Source organism: Candida jiufengensis (genome assembly GCF_024610255.1).
Source record: "Candida jiufengensis strain CBS 10846 chromosome Unknown scaffold1, whole genome shotgun sequence".
In the NCBI taxonomy this organism is placed as follows: domain Eukaryota; kingdom Fungi; phylum Ascomycota; class Pichiomycetes; order Serinales; family Debaryomycetaceae; genus Lodderomyces; species Lodderomyces jiufengensis.
The window spans coordinates 120,422-137,750 of record NW_026261562.1 but is presented as its reverse complement, the minus strand read 5'-3'; the positions used below and the strand labels follow the sequence as shown (position 1 = coordinate 137,750).

Genomic DNA, 17,329 nt, shown 5'->3' with positions numbered 1-17,329 from the left:
ACAGTCATGAGACGATTAAAAATTGGGATTCGACCGCAGCTTATAGTATTAGTTTGTTTTGCTTCATTATTTTCATTATTAATTTTAGGAATTGTTACAGGATTATATTTTAGTGATAATTTAACTGATTTAAGATCAGAAAGATTATTTGTTATATCACAATTAAAAACAACTCAAGTCCAACAAGCTGTTGCATTTGTTGCTTATCAAGTAATGACATTAGCATCTATTGATGCATTAACAACTCCATTATCACAATATAGAGCAGGAAATAATTCAAGAGATGTATTTGCAAATGCTCAAGAAACTTTAGAGCAATTTATGCAATCTACTGAAACTTTTGCTTTTGCAAGATTATATAATTTAGATTTACAAGTTATGGCAAGTTCAATAAACAATGCAACTATAGTATCACCAACAACAAGAGATGCTTTATTTCCTTTACATCAAAATCAAACAATTCCAAATCAAATTTTAAATGATCAAACTGCTTATTATTTTACTGGACCATTAACAAATGATTCGAAAGATATTAATAGTCCATACTTTATGGGAGTTACTTTACCTGTTTATGCAAATACTTCAATAATAATAGATACTCCATATATAGCAGGATATTTATCAATTATAGCCAGTGCTGCAACTGTACATGATGCTTTAAACGCAACAAGTGAAGATTATTCAGTAATTGCAGTGAAACCAATCTATGGTAGTTTAACTAATGGTATTGATAATTTAAATGATGATGGTGCAAGATCTGGCTCAGCCATTGGATTTCAAACTGTTTTTCCAGTTGAAAATTCATTATTGGAACCTGGAGAAATTTATAATATTAACTCATCAACATCTATAAGAACTGCTATTAATTCACCATATGGAGTTTCAACAGATGTAAAGTCATATTCAGGCCAAAGTGTAGCCATTGGGTTTACTCAGATTATATTAAATAATTTATTATGGGTTATAATTGTTGTCCAACAAAAATCAGTATTTAATGCACCAGTTGAACGTTTGAAACGTATTATTATTGGTGTCGTTATTGGAATTGGGGCTTTTATGGTTTTAATTACTTTACCATTTGCAGTTTGGTTTATACGACCAATTACAAAATTAAAAGAATCAGCAGAAGACATAACAAGATATAAAAAGGAAAAAAGTGAAATTATTGAAAAACCAGATAATACAAGAGGTAGTGTTACATCAACAACATCTGGAGCATCACAATATTCAGCAGGTATACGACTACCTAAGAGAATTAAACCATCCAAAAAGTTTTTTAAAGATGAATTAACAGAATTATCTGAAGCTTTTAATATTATGACTGATGAATTAGATAAACAATATACACATTTAGAAGATAGAGTTAAACTAAGAACCAAAGAATTAGAAGCTTCTAAAATAGAGGCAGAAACAGCAAATGAAGCTAAAACTGTATTTATAGCAAATATATCACATGAATTACGTACACCATTAAATGGTATATTAGGTATGACTTCAATTGCAATGGAAGAAAATGATGCAGAAAAAATCCAAGATTCATTAAAATTAATACATAGATCAGGAGAATTGCTACTACATATTTTAACAGAATTACTTACTTACTCCAAAAATACATTAAACAGATCAAAACTAGAAAAATCAAATTTTCAAATATTGGAAATTGTATATCAAATAAATTCAATTTTTAATAAGTTAGCCCTCGATCAAAGGGTGAACTTTAAATTACTGGTGAAACCAAATATCTTCAGAAAGTTAATACTATATGGAGACTCAAATAGAATTATTCAAATAATTATGAATTTAGTTTCAAATTCTTTAAAATTTACACCTGTTGATGGATCAGTTGATGTTGTTTTTAAATTGCTAGGAGAATATGATTTTGAAAAATCACAAGCAAACAATTTTGAAAAAGTGTATTTGATGGAATCACGTCCTAGTCCAGCACAACATAACACAGATGCTACTTTGGTTGTTGATCCGTTAATAACTGAAGATGATACGCAAGAAACTACACCAACCACAGACAAATCTCCAATAAATGAAAAAGCAACACCAGACGATTGTATAAGTGATTCATCCGATGCTTTAAGTATCACCACTTTATCTACAACTCAATACGAAAAGGCTTTATTTGATCAACAATTCCAAAACAAGTCACTACCACCATCACCAAGAGCTTCATTAGATAATTCTTCAGGGACTAAAAATTCATCAGATGAACACGAAATCGATGAGGAAGTTAATCAAAAAATTGCAGTAAGTTTAAATCCAACCAGCGATGAAAAAGATCTCTATGTTATGCCTGAAGCAAAAGATTTTAAGTCATATCCAACATTACATAAAAAGGAAAAATTTGAAGGTGATAAATCTTTTAAAATTCGTAATATATATAAATCCAAAACATGGGTTGTTCAATTTGAAGTTAAAGATACAGGTTCGGGTATTGAACCAGCATTACAAGAAAAAGTTTTTGAACCATTTGTACAAGGTGATCAAACATTAAGTAGATCATATGGTGGTACAGGTTTAGGATTAAGTATATGTAGACAACTAGCAAGAATGATGCATGGTACTTTATCATTGAAATCAACAATTGGACAAGGATCAATTTTTACATTAACTTTACCATTACCACAAACTGGGGAAATTATGATATCACCAGAGGATTTAAAAGAATTTTGTAATGATGAATTTAATCCAAATTCCAAAATCAATAGAAAAGTTGCATTTGAAGATGATCCGAAAGATGTTGATGATATGGTGAACGATGAGGGAACTCCAATACAAACTCCAACAGGTATAAAACCAAGTCCATCAAAACCAATGTTATTTGCAAAAGGTTCAACAGGAACTGCTCAATCAACCACAACAACAACAACAACAACAACAACAACAACAACAACCAATAAAGAAAGTCTCAGTAATAGTAGTGGAAGTGGAAGTACAAATTCAAATTCAAATAGTCATAATTCCTTATCAAAATTACCAAATTTACAAACAAACATCCCCGCAATCACCACCTCCAATACAAACAGTGGTACAACAACTCCAAATGAATTATCTGGTTCATCACCATCAACTCCACATATCTTAACATCAATGTCAAATTTAAAAATTTTAGTAGCGGAAGATAATCAAGTAAATCAAGAAGTTATTAAAAGAATGTTAAAATTAGAAGGTTTCATCAATTTAACAATGGTTGCAAATGGAGCAGAAGCTGTTGAAATAGTCAAAAATTCAATGGAAACGAATGAACAATTTGATTTAATTTTTATGGATGTTCAAATGCCAATAATGGATGGTATAACCGCAGTTAATATTATTAGAAATAATTTACAATTTTCAAAATTAATTATTGCATTAACTGCATTTGCTGATGATTCAAATATAAAAGAATGTTATAATGCAGGTATGAATGGTTTTTTAGCTAAACCTATTAAAAGAGCAAATTTAAGAAATATAATTGGTAAAAATGCTCATATTTTATTAAAAGAATGTGTTACAACTCCTCATTCAAACCATTCACAAAAAAGTTCTTACTTCAGTTGATTTAAAGAGAGTGTAATGATGATTCTGTGTTTGTATTATTATTTAGAAAAAATTTTATATAATTTTTATGCATGATTTTTTTTTTTTAAATCAAGATGTAGTACAGATGTTTCGTTATCTTTTAAATTCCGACATAATTTTTTTTGACCTCCTGTTGAATGTGCTTAATATCCGTGAACTAGATATACATGTCTTGTTTTTTCTGATGCGATGTAACAACGAACAATCTTTTCAATAGAGTATAATGCATTGATTATAACTCTGGCTATACCTATTAATTCATGTCTAGCATATTTCCGATAATTTTCCGTTTTGACGGTGAAACACTGGGTTGAAAACAGAATCTAGAAATTTATTCAAATTGTTTGGTAATGGATTTTTAATTCCAATGCTTTAAATTTACTTAGTACAATTTGTAGTTAAGACGTGAATATTTTTTAAATACTTTGATTTCCGACTTCTTGTCAAATCATATTGTACAAACTCGACTTTGAATTCCGGGACATGAAACAAACCTATTTTTTTAGCAAAATTTTTTCGCAACTTTTTATTTTGAGTTTCATGTACATCAAGATGCTTGATAAACTTGAAAAAATTGGAGATTATGTCATCATTATCTAGCAATATAATTATTTTATCCCTTTACATGAATTAATGAAATATAAAAGTTTTGTTTTTGATCAAACAACCTGACACTGTTCAGCTTTCATTAGGAATATGCAAAATCAATTAAATACAACAACTAGTACATTATTGAGCACAGATGATCATTCACAAAGCAATGTAAACAGTAATATTCCATATCCGGAACCAGTGAAAACAAGATTCTCCTTCAAACAACAACCTAACATTTTTATAAAAGATTTTAAATTACAATGTTTATCAATCTTTCCAAATCAAGATCAAAAGATACATGATCATCAGAGGAAAAATTCCAAAAAACATAGTGATAGAATGAGATGGATATGTGAAAAAGAACATGTTTTAATTAAAGAATGTTCAACAATGGTCTTTTATGATATCGCTGAAATCATTTATAACGTCATTGAAATTTTAGCAATAAGTATAATTTTCATTTGCTACACAATCTATTTATTGTATCATTTTACAAAGGAGGTTTTGTACTACCTGTTAATTAGTTGCATTCTTCCATCTCTTATCATTATTGGTATTGCAGCTGGTTTTGTTGTTGGTTTGGTCAAAGGTATGGGTTAGTTAGTCTTTTGTACATTTGTATTGATCTTTTATTGGTTACCAGGAGACTTCTGCATTTCTCTCTCTGATAATTATGTAATCTATTGAATACCTCCAGACTACAGGAGAGTACTTTGCTCTACATCATCCCAAATTACATCATAAGAGCGAAAACTGTGACAAAATTCTAGGTCAAAAATTTCATAATAAGGTATTAAATATCTTGCAAGAGTATAGCTGTCGTTATGACGTTGTTCTAAAACCACTCTGGAAATTTGAATCTTTAAGTAGGCTACCCCTCTTTCACAACAGTTAAAATTGAAAAAATAGATTGCGAGTGTTAAGATTATAGATTTATAAATCAATGTCTTTAGCGTTCAAGCTTACAGTTTATATTTTGTGTATTTTATGCTCACTATTTGTTAATTTCGGGACATGAAACAACCCTTCTTTCTAATAAAGATTTTTCGCAACTTTTTATGTTGAGTTTCATGTACATCAAGGTGCTTTATAAACTTGAAAAAATTGGAATTATGTCATTATTATCTAACAATATAAATATTTTATCCCTTTACATGAATTAATGAAATGTAAAAGTTTTGTTTTTAATCAAACAACCTGACACTGTTCAGCTTTCATTAGGAGAATGCAAAATCAATTAAATCCAACAACTAGTACATTATTGAATACCGATAATAGTTCACAAAACAATGTAAACAGTAATATTCCATATCCGGAACCAGTGAAAACAAAATTCTCCTTCAAACAACAACCGAACATTTTTATAAAAGATTCTAAATTACAATGTTTATCAATCTTTCCAAATCAAGACCAAAAGATAAATGATCATCTGAAGAGAAATTCCAAAAAGCATAGTGATAGAATGAGATGGATATGTGAGAAAGCACATGTTTTGATTAAAGAATGTTCAACAATGATCTTTTATGATATCGCTGAAATCATTTATAACATCATTGAAATTTTGGCAATAGGAATAATTTTCATTTGCTACACAATTTATTTATTGTATCATTTTACAAAAGAGATTTTGTACTACCTGTATATTAGTTGCATTCTTCCAATTCTTATTATTTTTGGTATTATAGCTGGCGTCTTGACTGGTATGATCAAAGGTATGACTTAAGTTAGTTTTTTGTACAATTGTAAATTATAAAGGATTAGGGCGAGGTATTTTTGTTCCTAGACCAAGCACAAATTCGTAGTGAGTAAAGGGAGAGAATTAATTTTGACAGAGACATATAATTCAATTTTTGGCGCAAACTTATTAGTATGAACTTACATAAATTATGATGAATAAATTGGGTTGGTTCCAAATTATAAGTGGTCGTTTAAGCAAGTATTGGAGAAACAGTCAAAAAAAAGTCTTTTTGTTTCACTAGATGTTAAAATCCAAGATCAAGTCTAATAACAACCATTTGTTAAATTCATCAAAATTAGTAGAAATTTGAAATCATCAGATTGATTATAAAACTTTGAATGTAATTTGTACAGGCAATTTTTTCCATCACTTATATATAATTATTTTTTGATTGGGATTAATTGATTATCTTTATACATTAATATATTTTTGTATAACATAATTTTCAATAATATAAAATATAATAATAATTCCTAATTTAGAAAATTAATTAAATTTTATTTTTTTAAATTATTAGACGCGTCTTTTTTATTTAATTTATTTTTTTATCTTTTTAATATTTTTATATTTACTTTCTTTTTTACAACTCAATTCATTTCAAATTTATAATTTATTATTAGGAACTTTTCTATCTTTCAACTTCAATTCAATTACATTTGTTTTAATTTACAACTTTTCAACAATATTCTATTTTTATTTTCAAATTAAGTACATTCGTTTTTTCAAATCACATATAAAATTGAATAAATTTTAGTAGTCAATATTTTTAAAAAAAATGAATTTTTCATCACCAATACCATCAGATGCAGCACATTTATTAAATTCACAAATTTCATCATTTGGGGGTAGAAATATATCAACACCTGCTCCACCAATATTAAGTGATCAATCTTCACAACCACAACAACAACAACAACCAAGATCTATAACATCACAGAGAAGAAGAAAACTAGATATACCAAAAGTTGTTGATGCAACTTCTATAAAAGTTGAGGAATCTTTCCAAAACTTCATAGAAGAATTTGTTGATGAAGATGAAACAAATAATGGATGGGATGGTAAAATATATTTAGCACAAATTGAATCAATGAAAAATTTTGAATATAGTACTTTATATATTAATTATCAAAATTTATTATCAGTTGAAAATGGTGTTTTAGCAACTGCTATAGCAGAACAATATTATCGTTTTTATCCTTATCTTTTGGATGGTTTAAAAAAATTATTAAAAAAATATGCACCAAATTTGTTACATACAAATTTATTAGGTCAAAATAATGAGGAAGAAAATATAAGTGAAAATACTTCATCTTCAACTAATGCTACATCAAATGAAAGAGTTTTCCAAATATCATTTTTTAATTTACCGACTGTTCAAAGAATTAGAGATATAAGATCAAATAAAATTGGTTCGTTAATGACCATTTCTGGTACAGTTACAAGAACTTCAGAAGTTAGACCTGAATTATATCGTGCTTCTTTTACTTGTGATATGTGTTCTGCTTTAATTGAAGGTATTGAACAAGTTTTTAAATATACAGAACCAACTTCATGTCCATCATGTGAAAATCAGTCATATTTTACATTGAATATTTCGAAATCTCGATTTATTGATTGGCAAAGAGTTAGAATTCAAGAAAATGCAAATGAAATACCAACTGGTTCAATGCCAAGAACTTTGGATGTTATTTTAAGAGGTGAAACTGTTGAAAGAGCTAAACCCGGTGATAAATGTAAATTTACAGGTTGTGAAATTGTTATACCAGATGTTTCTCAATTAGGATTACCAGGAGTAAAACCACAATCAATAAAAGAAAATAGAGGATCAGAATTAAATTCAGGTGTTTCAGGATTAAAATCTTTAGGTGTTAGAGATTTAACATATAAATTAGCTTTTAATGCATGTCATGTAACTTCAATGATAAATAAAGTTGGTAATGAAACAGAAACTGATTCAAATGATCATGAAATTTTCCTTACTTCATTGAGTGAATCAGATGTATCTGAGTTAAAAGAAATGGTTAAAGATGAACATATTTATGATAAATTAGTAAGATCAATAGCACCTGCAGTATTTGGACATGAAGTTGTTAAAAAGGGAATACTTTTACAATTATTAGGTGGTGTTCACAAACAAACAGTTGATGGTATAAATTTAAGAGGTGATATAAATATTTGTGTTGTTGGTGATCCATCAACTTCAAAATCTCAATTTTTGAAATATGTTTGTGGGTTCAGTCCAAGAGCTGTATATACATCAGGTAAAGCATCATCAGCTGCTGGTTTGACTGCAGCTGTTGTAAGAGACGAAGAAAGTGGTGAATATACCATAGAAGCCGGTGCTTTAATGTTGGCTGATAATGGTATTTGTGCAATTGATGAATTTGATAAAATGGATATAGTAGATCAAGTTGCAATTCATGAAGCTATGGAACAACAAACAATTTCTATTGCAAAAGCTGGTATTCATGCAACTTTAAATGCAAGGACTTCAATACTAGCAGCTGCAAATCCAATTGGTGGTAGATATAATAGAAAAATTGGTTTAAGATCAAATTTAACTATGACAGCTCCTATAATGTCAAGATTTGATTTATTTTTTGTTATATTAGATGATTGCAACGAAAGAATTGATACACAATTAGCTTCACATATTGTTGACTTACATATGCTTAGAGATAATGCGATAAATCCACCATATTCAGCTGAACAATTATCAAGATATATTAAATATGCAAAAACTTTTAAACCTAGAATGACAAAAGAAGCAAGAGACTTTTTGGTAACAAGATATAAAGAATTACGTGAAGATGATGCTCAAGGTTTAGGTAGATCGTCTTATAGAATTACTGTACGTCAATTAGAATCAATGATTCGATTAAGTGAAGCTATTGCAAGAGCTAATTGTACTGAAGATATAACACCAAGTTTTGTTGCAGAAGCTTATGACTTATTAAAACAATCTATAATTAGAGTTGAAATGGAAGATATAGAAATAGAAGATGATGATGTACAACAAGATACTATAGCAGCAGTTGAAACTGTTGATGGTGCACCATCAGAACCACCACAACAACAACAACAATCAGAATCAACATCAGTGTCATATGATAAGTATGTATCAGTTATGAATTTATTAGTCAAAAAAATATCAGATGATGATAAAAATGGTGGTGAAGGTTTAACAGCAGAACAATTAATTGATTGGTATTTATTACAAAAAGAAGATGATTTATCAAGTGAAGCTGAATATATGCAAGAACGTAAAATTGGATATAAAGTTTTGAAAAGATTAGTAAAAGATAGAATATTAATGAGTGTTTCAAATAATGATAATGAATCATTACCAGAATCAGATGAAAGTAATACTACCAAAACAGTTTATATTATACATCCAAATTGTGCAATATTAGATTTTTTTGATAGAGACGAAGATAGAAGAGATGAAAGTGAAACTTCAACTTAATTAATTAATTATTGATATTTAGGGATTTGACTAATAGCGTAATCAATTTTTTCTTCTGGTTGTGGACCTATTAAAACTCTAAAAGTACTTTGACCAACATTTGCAGCATTATTATTACTTTTAATTTTATTATATGGTTGTCTAATATTAACAATAGTAAGATCATTATTATTTTTATCTCTCCATTCAGCAGGTTGAGTATTAGCAGCACATTCATAACAATGTTCAACAAATGCTTTTGCATTTGGAAACATTTTTTGACAAGATCTACACCAACCTGGTTCATCTTTTTTTTTACCTTTAGTTTCTTCTTTGTTTTTAATTTCTTTCGATTCAGTATTATCACCACCATTATAACCAACAAATTTATCTTTAACATAATGAACTAATTTTAAATGTCTTTTCAAAACATCTAATCTATTAAATGCACCATTATTTTTATGACATGTAGGATCATTTTTCCAATATGGACAATGATATTGTGGTGCTGAATGAGATTTCATATGTCTTGTTAAATCTGATTGTCGAGCAAATGACCAATTGCATAATTCAGTAGTACATGCATAAGGTCTTAACGGATCTTTCTTTTTGGGTTTAGTTACTTTATCCGTGGTGGTGGAGCTGGTGCTTTTAGTTGTTGTTTCAGGTTGTGAATTTTTTTTAGTTGTTGCTTTTGTTGAGGATTTGAATTTAGTTATAGATGAATCTAATGAGGGTTGTGAAGTATTTAAAGCTAATGCAGCAACATTTGAATTTTTATTTGGTAATGGATATTCAGTAGTCAATACTTGATTTGATAAAGGTTGTTGTTGTTGTTGAGATGGTTGATCTCTAAATGCTGGTTCATAGGGTAAAAAAGTTGAAAAAGGTTTATAATCAGCTCTATAAACTGTTGATAATGGAGGTAATTTTCTAGTTAATACATTATTATTATTATTTGGAGATTGATTTTGTATATGTTGTTGTTGTTGTTGATAAATTTGTTGTGAATAAGGTTGTTGTTGTTGTTGTTGATAAGATTCTAATTGTTGATGTTGCTGATTTGCCGATAATACTTGATCTGGCTTTGTTTCTGCTGATGGAGTTTGATCATCCTGGTTCGTCTCTTCTTTTGACATATTTGTTAGTTTTGATTATATAAAAATGTGTTGCAAACTTATAACAATTTGTATTTGATAAGCCGCTTTTCTTGTGGCAGGAAAATGTTTTTCTAATTTTTTTTGAATATCAAAAATTTTTGATCGCTTAAATTTTATTTTTGTTTGTCATTTGAAATTCTGTGTCTCAAAATTTTAAAAATTGACAGCTTGTTAATTCCAGTGATAAAGTTGAAATCAATTGGTAAGAGCAAAATTACGGAAATGTCATAATTTGCACCAATTTGAAGAGGATGTGCTCAAACTGATGAGAATGAATACAGCTTGATTCTCCATTAAAAGAAGCGAAGCGAAATATATCGTAGTAATAAGTTCGGTATTAAAAAATTACTAACTAGAATGTAAAATTATGCAGTTTTTTACTTACTCAATAGATTTAAATTTATCATAAGTAAATAAATGTTTTAAAAGTACTCTAAGTATAAACTATAAGTATTATTAGTTGTAGTAATAATACTTTACTCATGTTTTACTAAACTCAACTTTCTTTCAATTGCTGTGTAGATAAAAATTAATAATAATTTATTAATAATTATTTAATAAATCTTGCATTTACATATCCTTGAAATTTTAGAATTTATGGAGAAGTAAATAAATTTATATTATTCATTTCTTCTCTATTCCTTTAAAATTATTTAAAGTAAATAGAATTTACTCAATTTTTAATTATTTTCTTATTAATACTTTACTCAATTGATTAAAAAACCAGATTTCAATCATGTCTGAAGTAAGTTTATCACTTAATTTAATACTTTTAAGAATTAATATACTAACCCTCACCACCAAATAGAAAATTGAAATTTTGAAATTTGCTGATAAAGATGGAAATTATAAAAGAAGACCTTCAGTTTTTAGAGATTTTATAAGTACTAAACCAGGTGCAAGATTTTCACCTGAAGCTGGTAGATATCATTTATATGTTTCATATGCATGTCCATGGGCACATCGTACATTAATTACTCGTAGGTTAAAAGGTTTAGTTTCAATAATTGGATTATCAATTGTTCATTGGCATATGGATGATAAAGGTTGGAGATTTCCAACAAAAGAAGAATTGAATGGTTTAAAACATTCTGATGATGAAAGTTTAGGAACTCCTGATCATCTTTATGATTTTGCAAGATTAAGAGATTTATATTTTAAAGCTGATCCAAATTATGAAGGTAGATTTACTGTACCAGTATTATGGGATAAAAAATTAAAAACTATTGTAAATAATGAAAGTGCTGAAATTATAAGAATGTTAAATTTTGATTTTAATAGTATATTACCTGCAGAATTTGCTGAAATTAATTTAGTACCAAAAGATTTAGAATCTAAAATTGATGAAATTAATGGTTGGATTTATGATAATATAAATAATGGAGTTTATAAAACTGGATTTGCTACAAAACAAGAAGTTTATGATAAAGAATGTAAAAATGTTTTCCATTATTTAGATAAAGTTGAACATTTATTAAAAGAAAATCATTCAAAAGATCGTAAAAATGAATTTTTATTAGGTAATAATTTAACAGAAGCTGATATTAGATTATTTACAACAATTATAAGATTTGATCCTGTATATGTTCAACATTTTAAATGTAATATTGGAATGATTAGAACTCATTATCCAAATTTAAATAATTGGCTTAGATTATTATATTGGAAAATTCCTGGATTTCAAGAAACAACTAATTTCGAACATATTAAAAAACATTATACAAAATCTCATGTTAAAATTAATCCTTATGGAATTACTCCATTAGGTCCAATTCCTGATATTTTACCAATTGATCAATAAAGGAATGAAAGATATAAAATTTAAGTTATATAGTTTTTAGTTAGTGACTTTAATATAGGGGAATGCAAAATTTAAAAAAAACAAGAGTTATAGAAATAGAAATTATAAGGGGTAAATACACAGAACGTTTTAAAACTAATTGAGCACATGTCCATATTAGATGAAACTACTTAATATTGTTTGGTAGCATCTGGCTGCAAAAGTTGAATCAAATTGATCAGATTAATCAACTTTAGTATATCTTAAATATGGTAATACTTTTCTAAATTCACCGTATTTCTTAGTAGCATCTTCATCAGATATTGAAGGTGGAATTATAACTTCTTGACCTGGTTGCCAATCAACTGGAGTAACAACACCATATTCATCACCAACTTGTAAAGCTTTCAAAGCTCTTATTACTTCATCAACATTTCTTCCAACACTTGGTGGGTATGTTAAAATTAACCTAACTTTTTTATTTGGATCAATTATAAAAAGTGATCTTACTGTTGGTACTAATTTTTTAGTTTTATTTTGATATTCTTCTTGTGGGAACATATTATAAGTATAAGCAATCTCACCTTTTGAGTCATCAATGATAGGAAATTTTAATTTAGATCCAAGTTGTTCCAAATCTTTCAGCCATTCTTCATGCTCTGACACTGTATCAACAGATAAGGCAATTGCTTTAGCATTTAAATCTTCTAATTCACCCAATCTAGATGACAATGCTCCTAATTCCGTCGTACAAACAGGTGTAAAATCAGCAGGATGTGAAAATAAAATTAACCAGGAGTCCCCAATATATTCGTGGAGATCTATTTTCCCTCTGGTAGTCTCGGCTTGAAAATTAGGTGCAATTGAATTAATTCTAACAACTTCAGAAACAAATCTTATTTGAGACTTGAATGATGTCTTTAAACCTAACCCAGTTGATTTATTAGTAATTGAGGTGAATTGACGGGTGGTATTGGCTCTGGTGGTTAAGTTTCTTAAAGTTGGTAAAAATTGAATTGATCTTTTTGATAACATTTTAAAAGATGACTATTAATGCAGGATGTACTTAAAAATTCGTCAATTGAATTATCTTGATAAACTGAATATATCTTATGATTAAATCGATTAAATTAAATGAAAATTAATGTCAAAAGAAAGAAGTAATATATAAATAAGCAATTTATTTTAGTGTTGAATAATGAAGTTTAATTAAATCCTACTTTTAAATTTAAGCAATTTTACATTTTCTAACTTTTCAAACATTAGGGGAAGTTCTAGATTTCTACTACACAAAACGAGGATGATTCTATATACTTTAATAATTATGTAATTTATATTGATTTCCAAATACTTTTAATTCACTTTATTTATTAGTAAAATATGCTTTTTCATTAAAGACGGAACTTAGCCCTTAATCTGAGGAGCTCAGCCAATTATCAAGCTAATTTAAAATGGCTAATTCAGCTTTGAATTACCAATTGGTTTTGAAAAGTTGAAACACCACAGTTCTAGTTATGACATCCGGAAAAAATTAACAATTACAAACTTATTATAATTCTAATAGCGTAACATCATATTAAATAAGTATATACAAGTAATTTACAAAAAATAAAGCATTTCTTCATTATCATTTCTCTTATTTTTATTGTTGATTTAACATATTAGAATCAAACCAACCCAAAAAATCATCATCTTGATCAATTGATGATTGTTGTAAGAAAAAATCATTAAATTGTATCAAAGGGTTTTCCAGTATTGTAGGTAAATAGTTTTGTTGTTGTTGTTGTTGTTGTTGGGATGGTGACATGTTAGGGTTATTGTTGTTTGGAATTTGAAAATTTTGAATTCCTTGGATTTGTGATGGTAATTGTGGTGTGATTTGAGTGTTGAAATCTAGAATTGGTGGTGATCCTTGATACATTGGTGTTGGAGGTTGTTGATTTAGTACTTGTTGTTGTTGTTGATCTATTGGTGGTTGTTGTTGTTGTTGAGACATGAGACTTTGTGCACCATTAATTCCATCTCTTGCTCCTGTTGCATCTAATAAAGGTAATGGTATACCATTTATTTCAAGTGGTTTATTATCTGTAGCATTTGATCTTGCATTACTCATTGCTGCATCAGTCGGAACCAAAGTTGTAATTGTTGTACCATTTGGAGTTGTAGTTGTAATAGTTCTAAAATCATCTTTTGTGATTTGATTATAAAATGGTAATGGTAATAATTTTTTATCATTTGATTCAATAGTCTCAGACCTTGTTTTATCTTTACCTAATTGTGACCTTCTTCTACCTTCATGAACACACCAAACTAAATCGTAAAATAATGATGCAGTTAAATGAGATCTCATTCTTGATATTATACTTGTACTTTCATCTTCTTTTAAAAAAATATCAGGATATGTATATAATGTAATATTTAAATTTTCCAAAACTTTTGCAGTTCTTGATATATCATTTTGTAAATCCTTCCACGAACTTAGTGTGTTTCTGAATAATCTATGAACTGTAACAATTGATTGTCTTGCTGAATCGACATATTTATCAATTAAATATTTTGATAAATGTAATTTGAAAAGTAATAGTACTGAATAGGTAACTGCTTGTCTAATATATATAGGTAATTCAATCAAGGATATTTCATTAATCATTTGTGAGACTATTGTGATTATTCTTGTAGCTGATAAATAAGATGAACTAACATATTTTACTTGATCTTCAATTGGAGTACCTGGTAAAAATGCAAAACAACAAATCATTAATTTCAAATAAAGATAATATACTTCTATAGGTGATCCATCTTCAATTTGTAATTTAAATCTTAATCTTTCCAATTCTCTATCTAATAAATTTAATGACCCTGCACGATTCAGCGGTTCTAATAATCCATCAGGTCTTGTAACACTAATACCCATAACATTAACTAATTTACATTGAAAAATTGATAAAGATATTAAACATCTAAATTCTTTAGGTAATGATTGATCAACTCTTGCATTTTCCAATAGATAATCAGTAGTATTAATCGATGGTGGTAAGCCTAAAAGTGAAGACCAAAATTGTTCACAAAAAAATAAAGCTAACCAAGACCTTGTTCTCCATCTTTCAGCATCAGGTCCTAAACTAACTTGATTTCTACTAAATTCTTGTATAAATTCTCCTCCTCTATGTAAACCTAATTGTAATGAAAGATTTTTAGCTAACCCCACAAATCTATAAGAACAATCATCCAAAACTTTTTCATTTGGTAATGGCCATATTGAAAGTATTATTAATGCTTGAATTACATGAGTTGATCTTGGTGTTTTTATCCAACAAGTTTCAATGGCTAGTTGTTTAATTAATGATGCTAAGGACATATATAATGTAGGTTCTGGTTCTCCTAAACTTGCGGTTAATATTACAGCCCAAAATAATAAATTTGATTTATGATATAATTCAGTTGCTGATCTTGATATTATTATTGGTAAAAAATTTAAATGTTTTTTCATAAATCTATCATGTAATTCATTAGCTTTTGCAAGTGGTAAATTAACATCTCCCAAAATAAATTCTGAAATTGGTTGTAAATATTCTTCTCTAATTTCTGGTGTATTTAAAGCTGATGGTGAATTATCAGAATTTTCATTCATTAATGATGGATTTTGTTGTATATTTGTTATTGATGGAATAGGTGATATATGATTACTTTGTGAAAATAAAGATGGTGATGTAACGGGAGTTTGAGACGTTATTGGATACAGGTTTGATCTATGAGGTTGAGGAGGAGGTTGTGATTGATAATTTTGTTGTTGTGGTTGTAATTGAGGAGAACTTGTTGGATAAAAATTTAAATTATGTTGATTTAAAGCTTGAGTTAATAATGATTCATTTTTAGTTAACATTTCAATTTTAGCTTTTAATTCATCAACATCTGATTTTAAGGATTGAATTTGTGAACCCTTTTTAGGTCTAAACTGTGGATCTATTTCACATTTCAATCCCATTCTATCACATCTTTGACATGGATTAGGGTAATTATCCAGTGCATTACATTTGATTTTATGTTGACGACAGAAAGTACATGATGTGACTGGTCTATGACCTGTTTGTTTTGAGGGTTTTGGAGTTGTTGTTATAGATGATGGTTGATTAAGATCAATAGGCGACGCGGTATTTGTTTTTCTTTGTCTTTTTAATTCAGTATTGGAAATGACGTTGTTTGCTCCAGTAGTTGATTTGGCTCTTTTCCTATTTGCAATTGTTGTAGTTGGTGATGAAGTTGATAAACTTGGTGATACTTGAATTAGAGGTGAAGAGACTTGAGTTGCAGGTGCTATAGGTTTTGGTAATATTTTTACTTTTGCTTTCTCTTGATATTTCATTGTGAATGGATAACGTTTATTGTTTTATTTTACGTGCTCCACGTCGTTGTCTTGTTCCTCTTGAGGTGTTTGAGATTGAATAAATACTAGTGACTATTTGATATATTTTTGAATACGAAAATATTTGAATTATTTACTTTAATATTAAATTCAATAATGAATGAAACTCCAAATGACTTATATTTGACACAACGCGATGGGCTGTTCCCTTGTAGAATTATGATGAATATTAACTAAGTTATAAATTGAAAAATTGGAATTGGAATTTTGCGGGAAAATTAAACATTAATTTTTTAAATTTTTAATATAAATTTTATTAATTATTATAAAGTATGAGTAGTGTAAATTGACTCAATTATGATTTACTGATGAAAAAGATAAAAAATTTAGATTATTTACACAAAATTACAATTTATATATAATGAAATATTAAAGAGAATGGCTTTAAAGGAAGAATGAAAAAATTTTATTTATGACTAAATTTAATTTTAGTTGAATTAAGTATATTTACAAAATAAGATGGGTTTTGTTAAAAGGCTTAAATTTATTCTCAGTAAGACATTATATTGAATAATTAGATCAATATAATTCTATGAATTAAAGGGCCAAGTACTACATTGTTAAAGAGTGAGACAAAAAATTCAATGTTAGGAACTGACGTATACTAAGGGTAACTTCA

The 17,329-nt window shown here is 28.1% G+C and overlaps 8 protein-coding genes across 8 annotated transcripts; 5 read left to right on the top strand and 3 right to left on the bottom strand. All coding sequences in view use genetic code 12, as the record gives it.

Moving 5' to 3' along the window:
* Positions 1-6: 6 nt before the first annotated feature.
* SLN1 (Sln1p) lies at positions 7-3,549 on the top strand (the record flags this gene model as incomplete). Its single annotated transcript, XM_051764478.1, has 1 exon — positions 7-3,549. One exon carries the CDS (start codon positions 7-9, stop codon positions 3,547-3,549), a length of 3,543 nt encoding a protein of 1,180 aa, XP_051617887.1.
* A 717-nt stretch (positions 3,550-4,266) lies between these two features.
* On the top strand, positions 4,267-4,764 carry KGF54_003844 (uncharacterized protein; the record flags this gene model as incomplete). The annotated part of the gene is made up of 1 exon (XM_051764477.1): positions 4,267-4,764. The coding sequence occupies one exon, from the start codon at positions 4,267-4,269 to the stop codon at positions 4,762-4,764; it is 498 nt and encodes a 165-aa protein (XP_051617886.1).
* Positions 4,765-5,389: 625 nt separating this feature from the next.
* Positions 5,390-5,887, top strand: KGF54_003843 (uncharacterized protein; the record flags this gene model as incomplete). Its single annotated transcript, XM_051764476.1, has 1 exon — positions 5,390-5,887. One exon carries the CDS (start codon positions 5,390-5,392, stop codon positions 5,885-5,887), a length of 498 nt encoding a protein of 165 aa, XP_051617885.1.
* Positions 5,888-6,677: 790 nt separating this feature from the next.
* On the top strand, positions 6,678-9,368 carry MCM6 (MCM DNA helicase complex subunit; the record flags this gene model as incomplete). Its single annotated transcript, XM_051764475.1, has 1 exon — positions 6,678-9,368. One exon carries the CDS (start codon positions 6,678-6,680, stop codon positions 9,366-9,368), a length of 2,691 nt encoding a protein of 896 aa, XP_051617884.1.
* Positions 9,369-9,376: 8 nt separating this feature from the next.
* On the bottom strand, positions 9,377-10,486 carry KGF54_003841 (uncharacterized protein; the record flags this gene model as incomplete). Its single annotated transcript, XM_051764474.1, has 1 exon — positions 9,377-10,486. One exon carries the CDS (start codon positions 10,484-10,486, stop codon positions 9,377-9,379), a length of 1,110 nt encoding a protein of 369 aa, XP_051617883.1.
* A 757-nt stretch (positions 10,487-11,243) lies between these two features.
* On the top strand, positions 11,244-12,308 carry ECM4 (omega-class glutathione transferase; the record flags this gene model as incomplete). Its single annotated transcript, XM_051764473.1, has 2 exons — positions 11,244-11,252; positions 11,316-12,308. The coding sequence occupies 2 exons, from the start codon at positions 11,244-11,246 to the stop codon at positions 12,306-12,308; spliced, it is 1,002 nt and encodes a 333-aa protein (XP_051617882.1).
* A 222-nt stretch (positions 12,309-12,530) lies between these two features.
* KGF54_003839 (peroxiredoxin) lies at positions 12,531-13,322 on the bottom strand (the record flags this gene model as incomplete). The annotated part of the gene is made up of 1 exon (XM_051764471.1): positions 12,531-13,322. One exon carries the CDS (start codon positions 13,320-13,322, stop codon positions 12,531-12,533), a length of 792 nt encoding a protein of 263 aa, XP_051617881.1.
* Positions 13,323-13,929: 607 nt separating this feature from the next.
* SEF1 (Sef1p) lies at positions 13,930-16,650 on the bottom strand (the record flags this gene model as incomplete). Its single annotated transcript, XM_051764470.1, has 1 exon — positions 13,930-16,650. One exon carries the CDS (start codon positions 16,648-16,650, stop codon positions 13,930-13,932), a length of 2,721 nt encoding a protein of 906 aa, XP_051617880.1.
* Between the last annotated feature and the right edge of the window lie 679 nt (positions 16,651-17,329).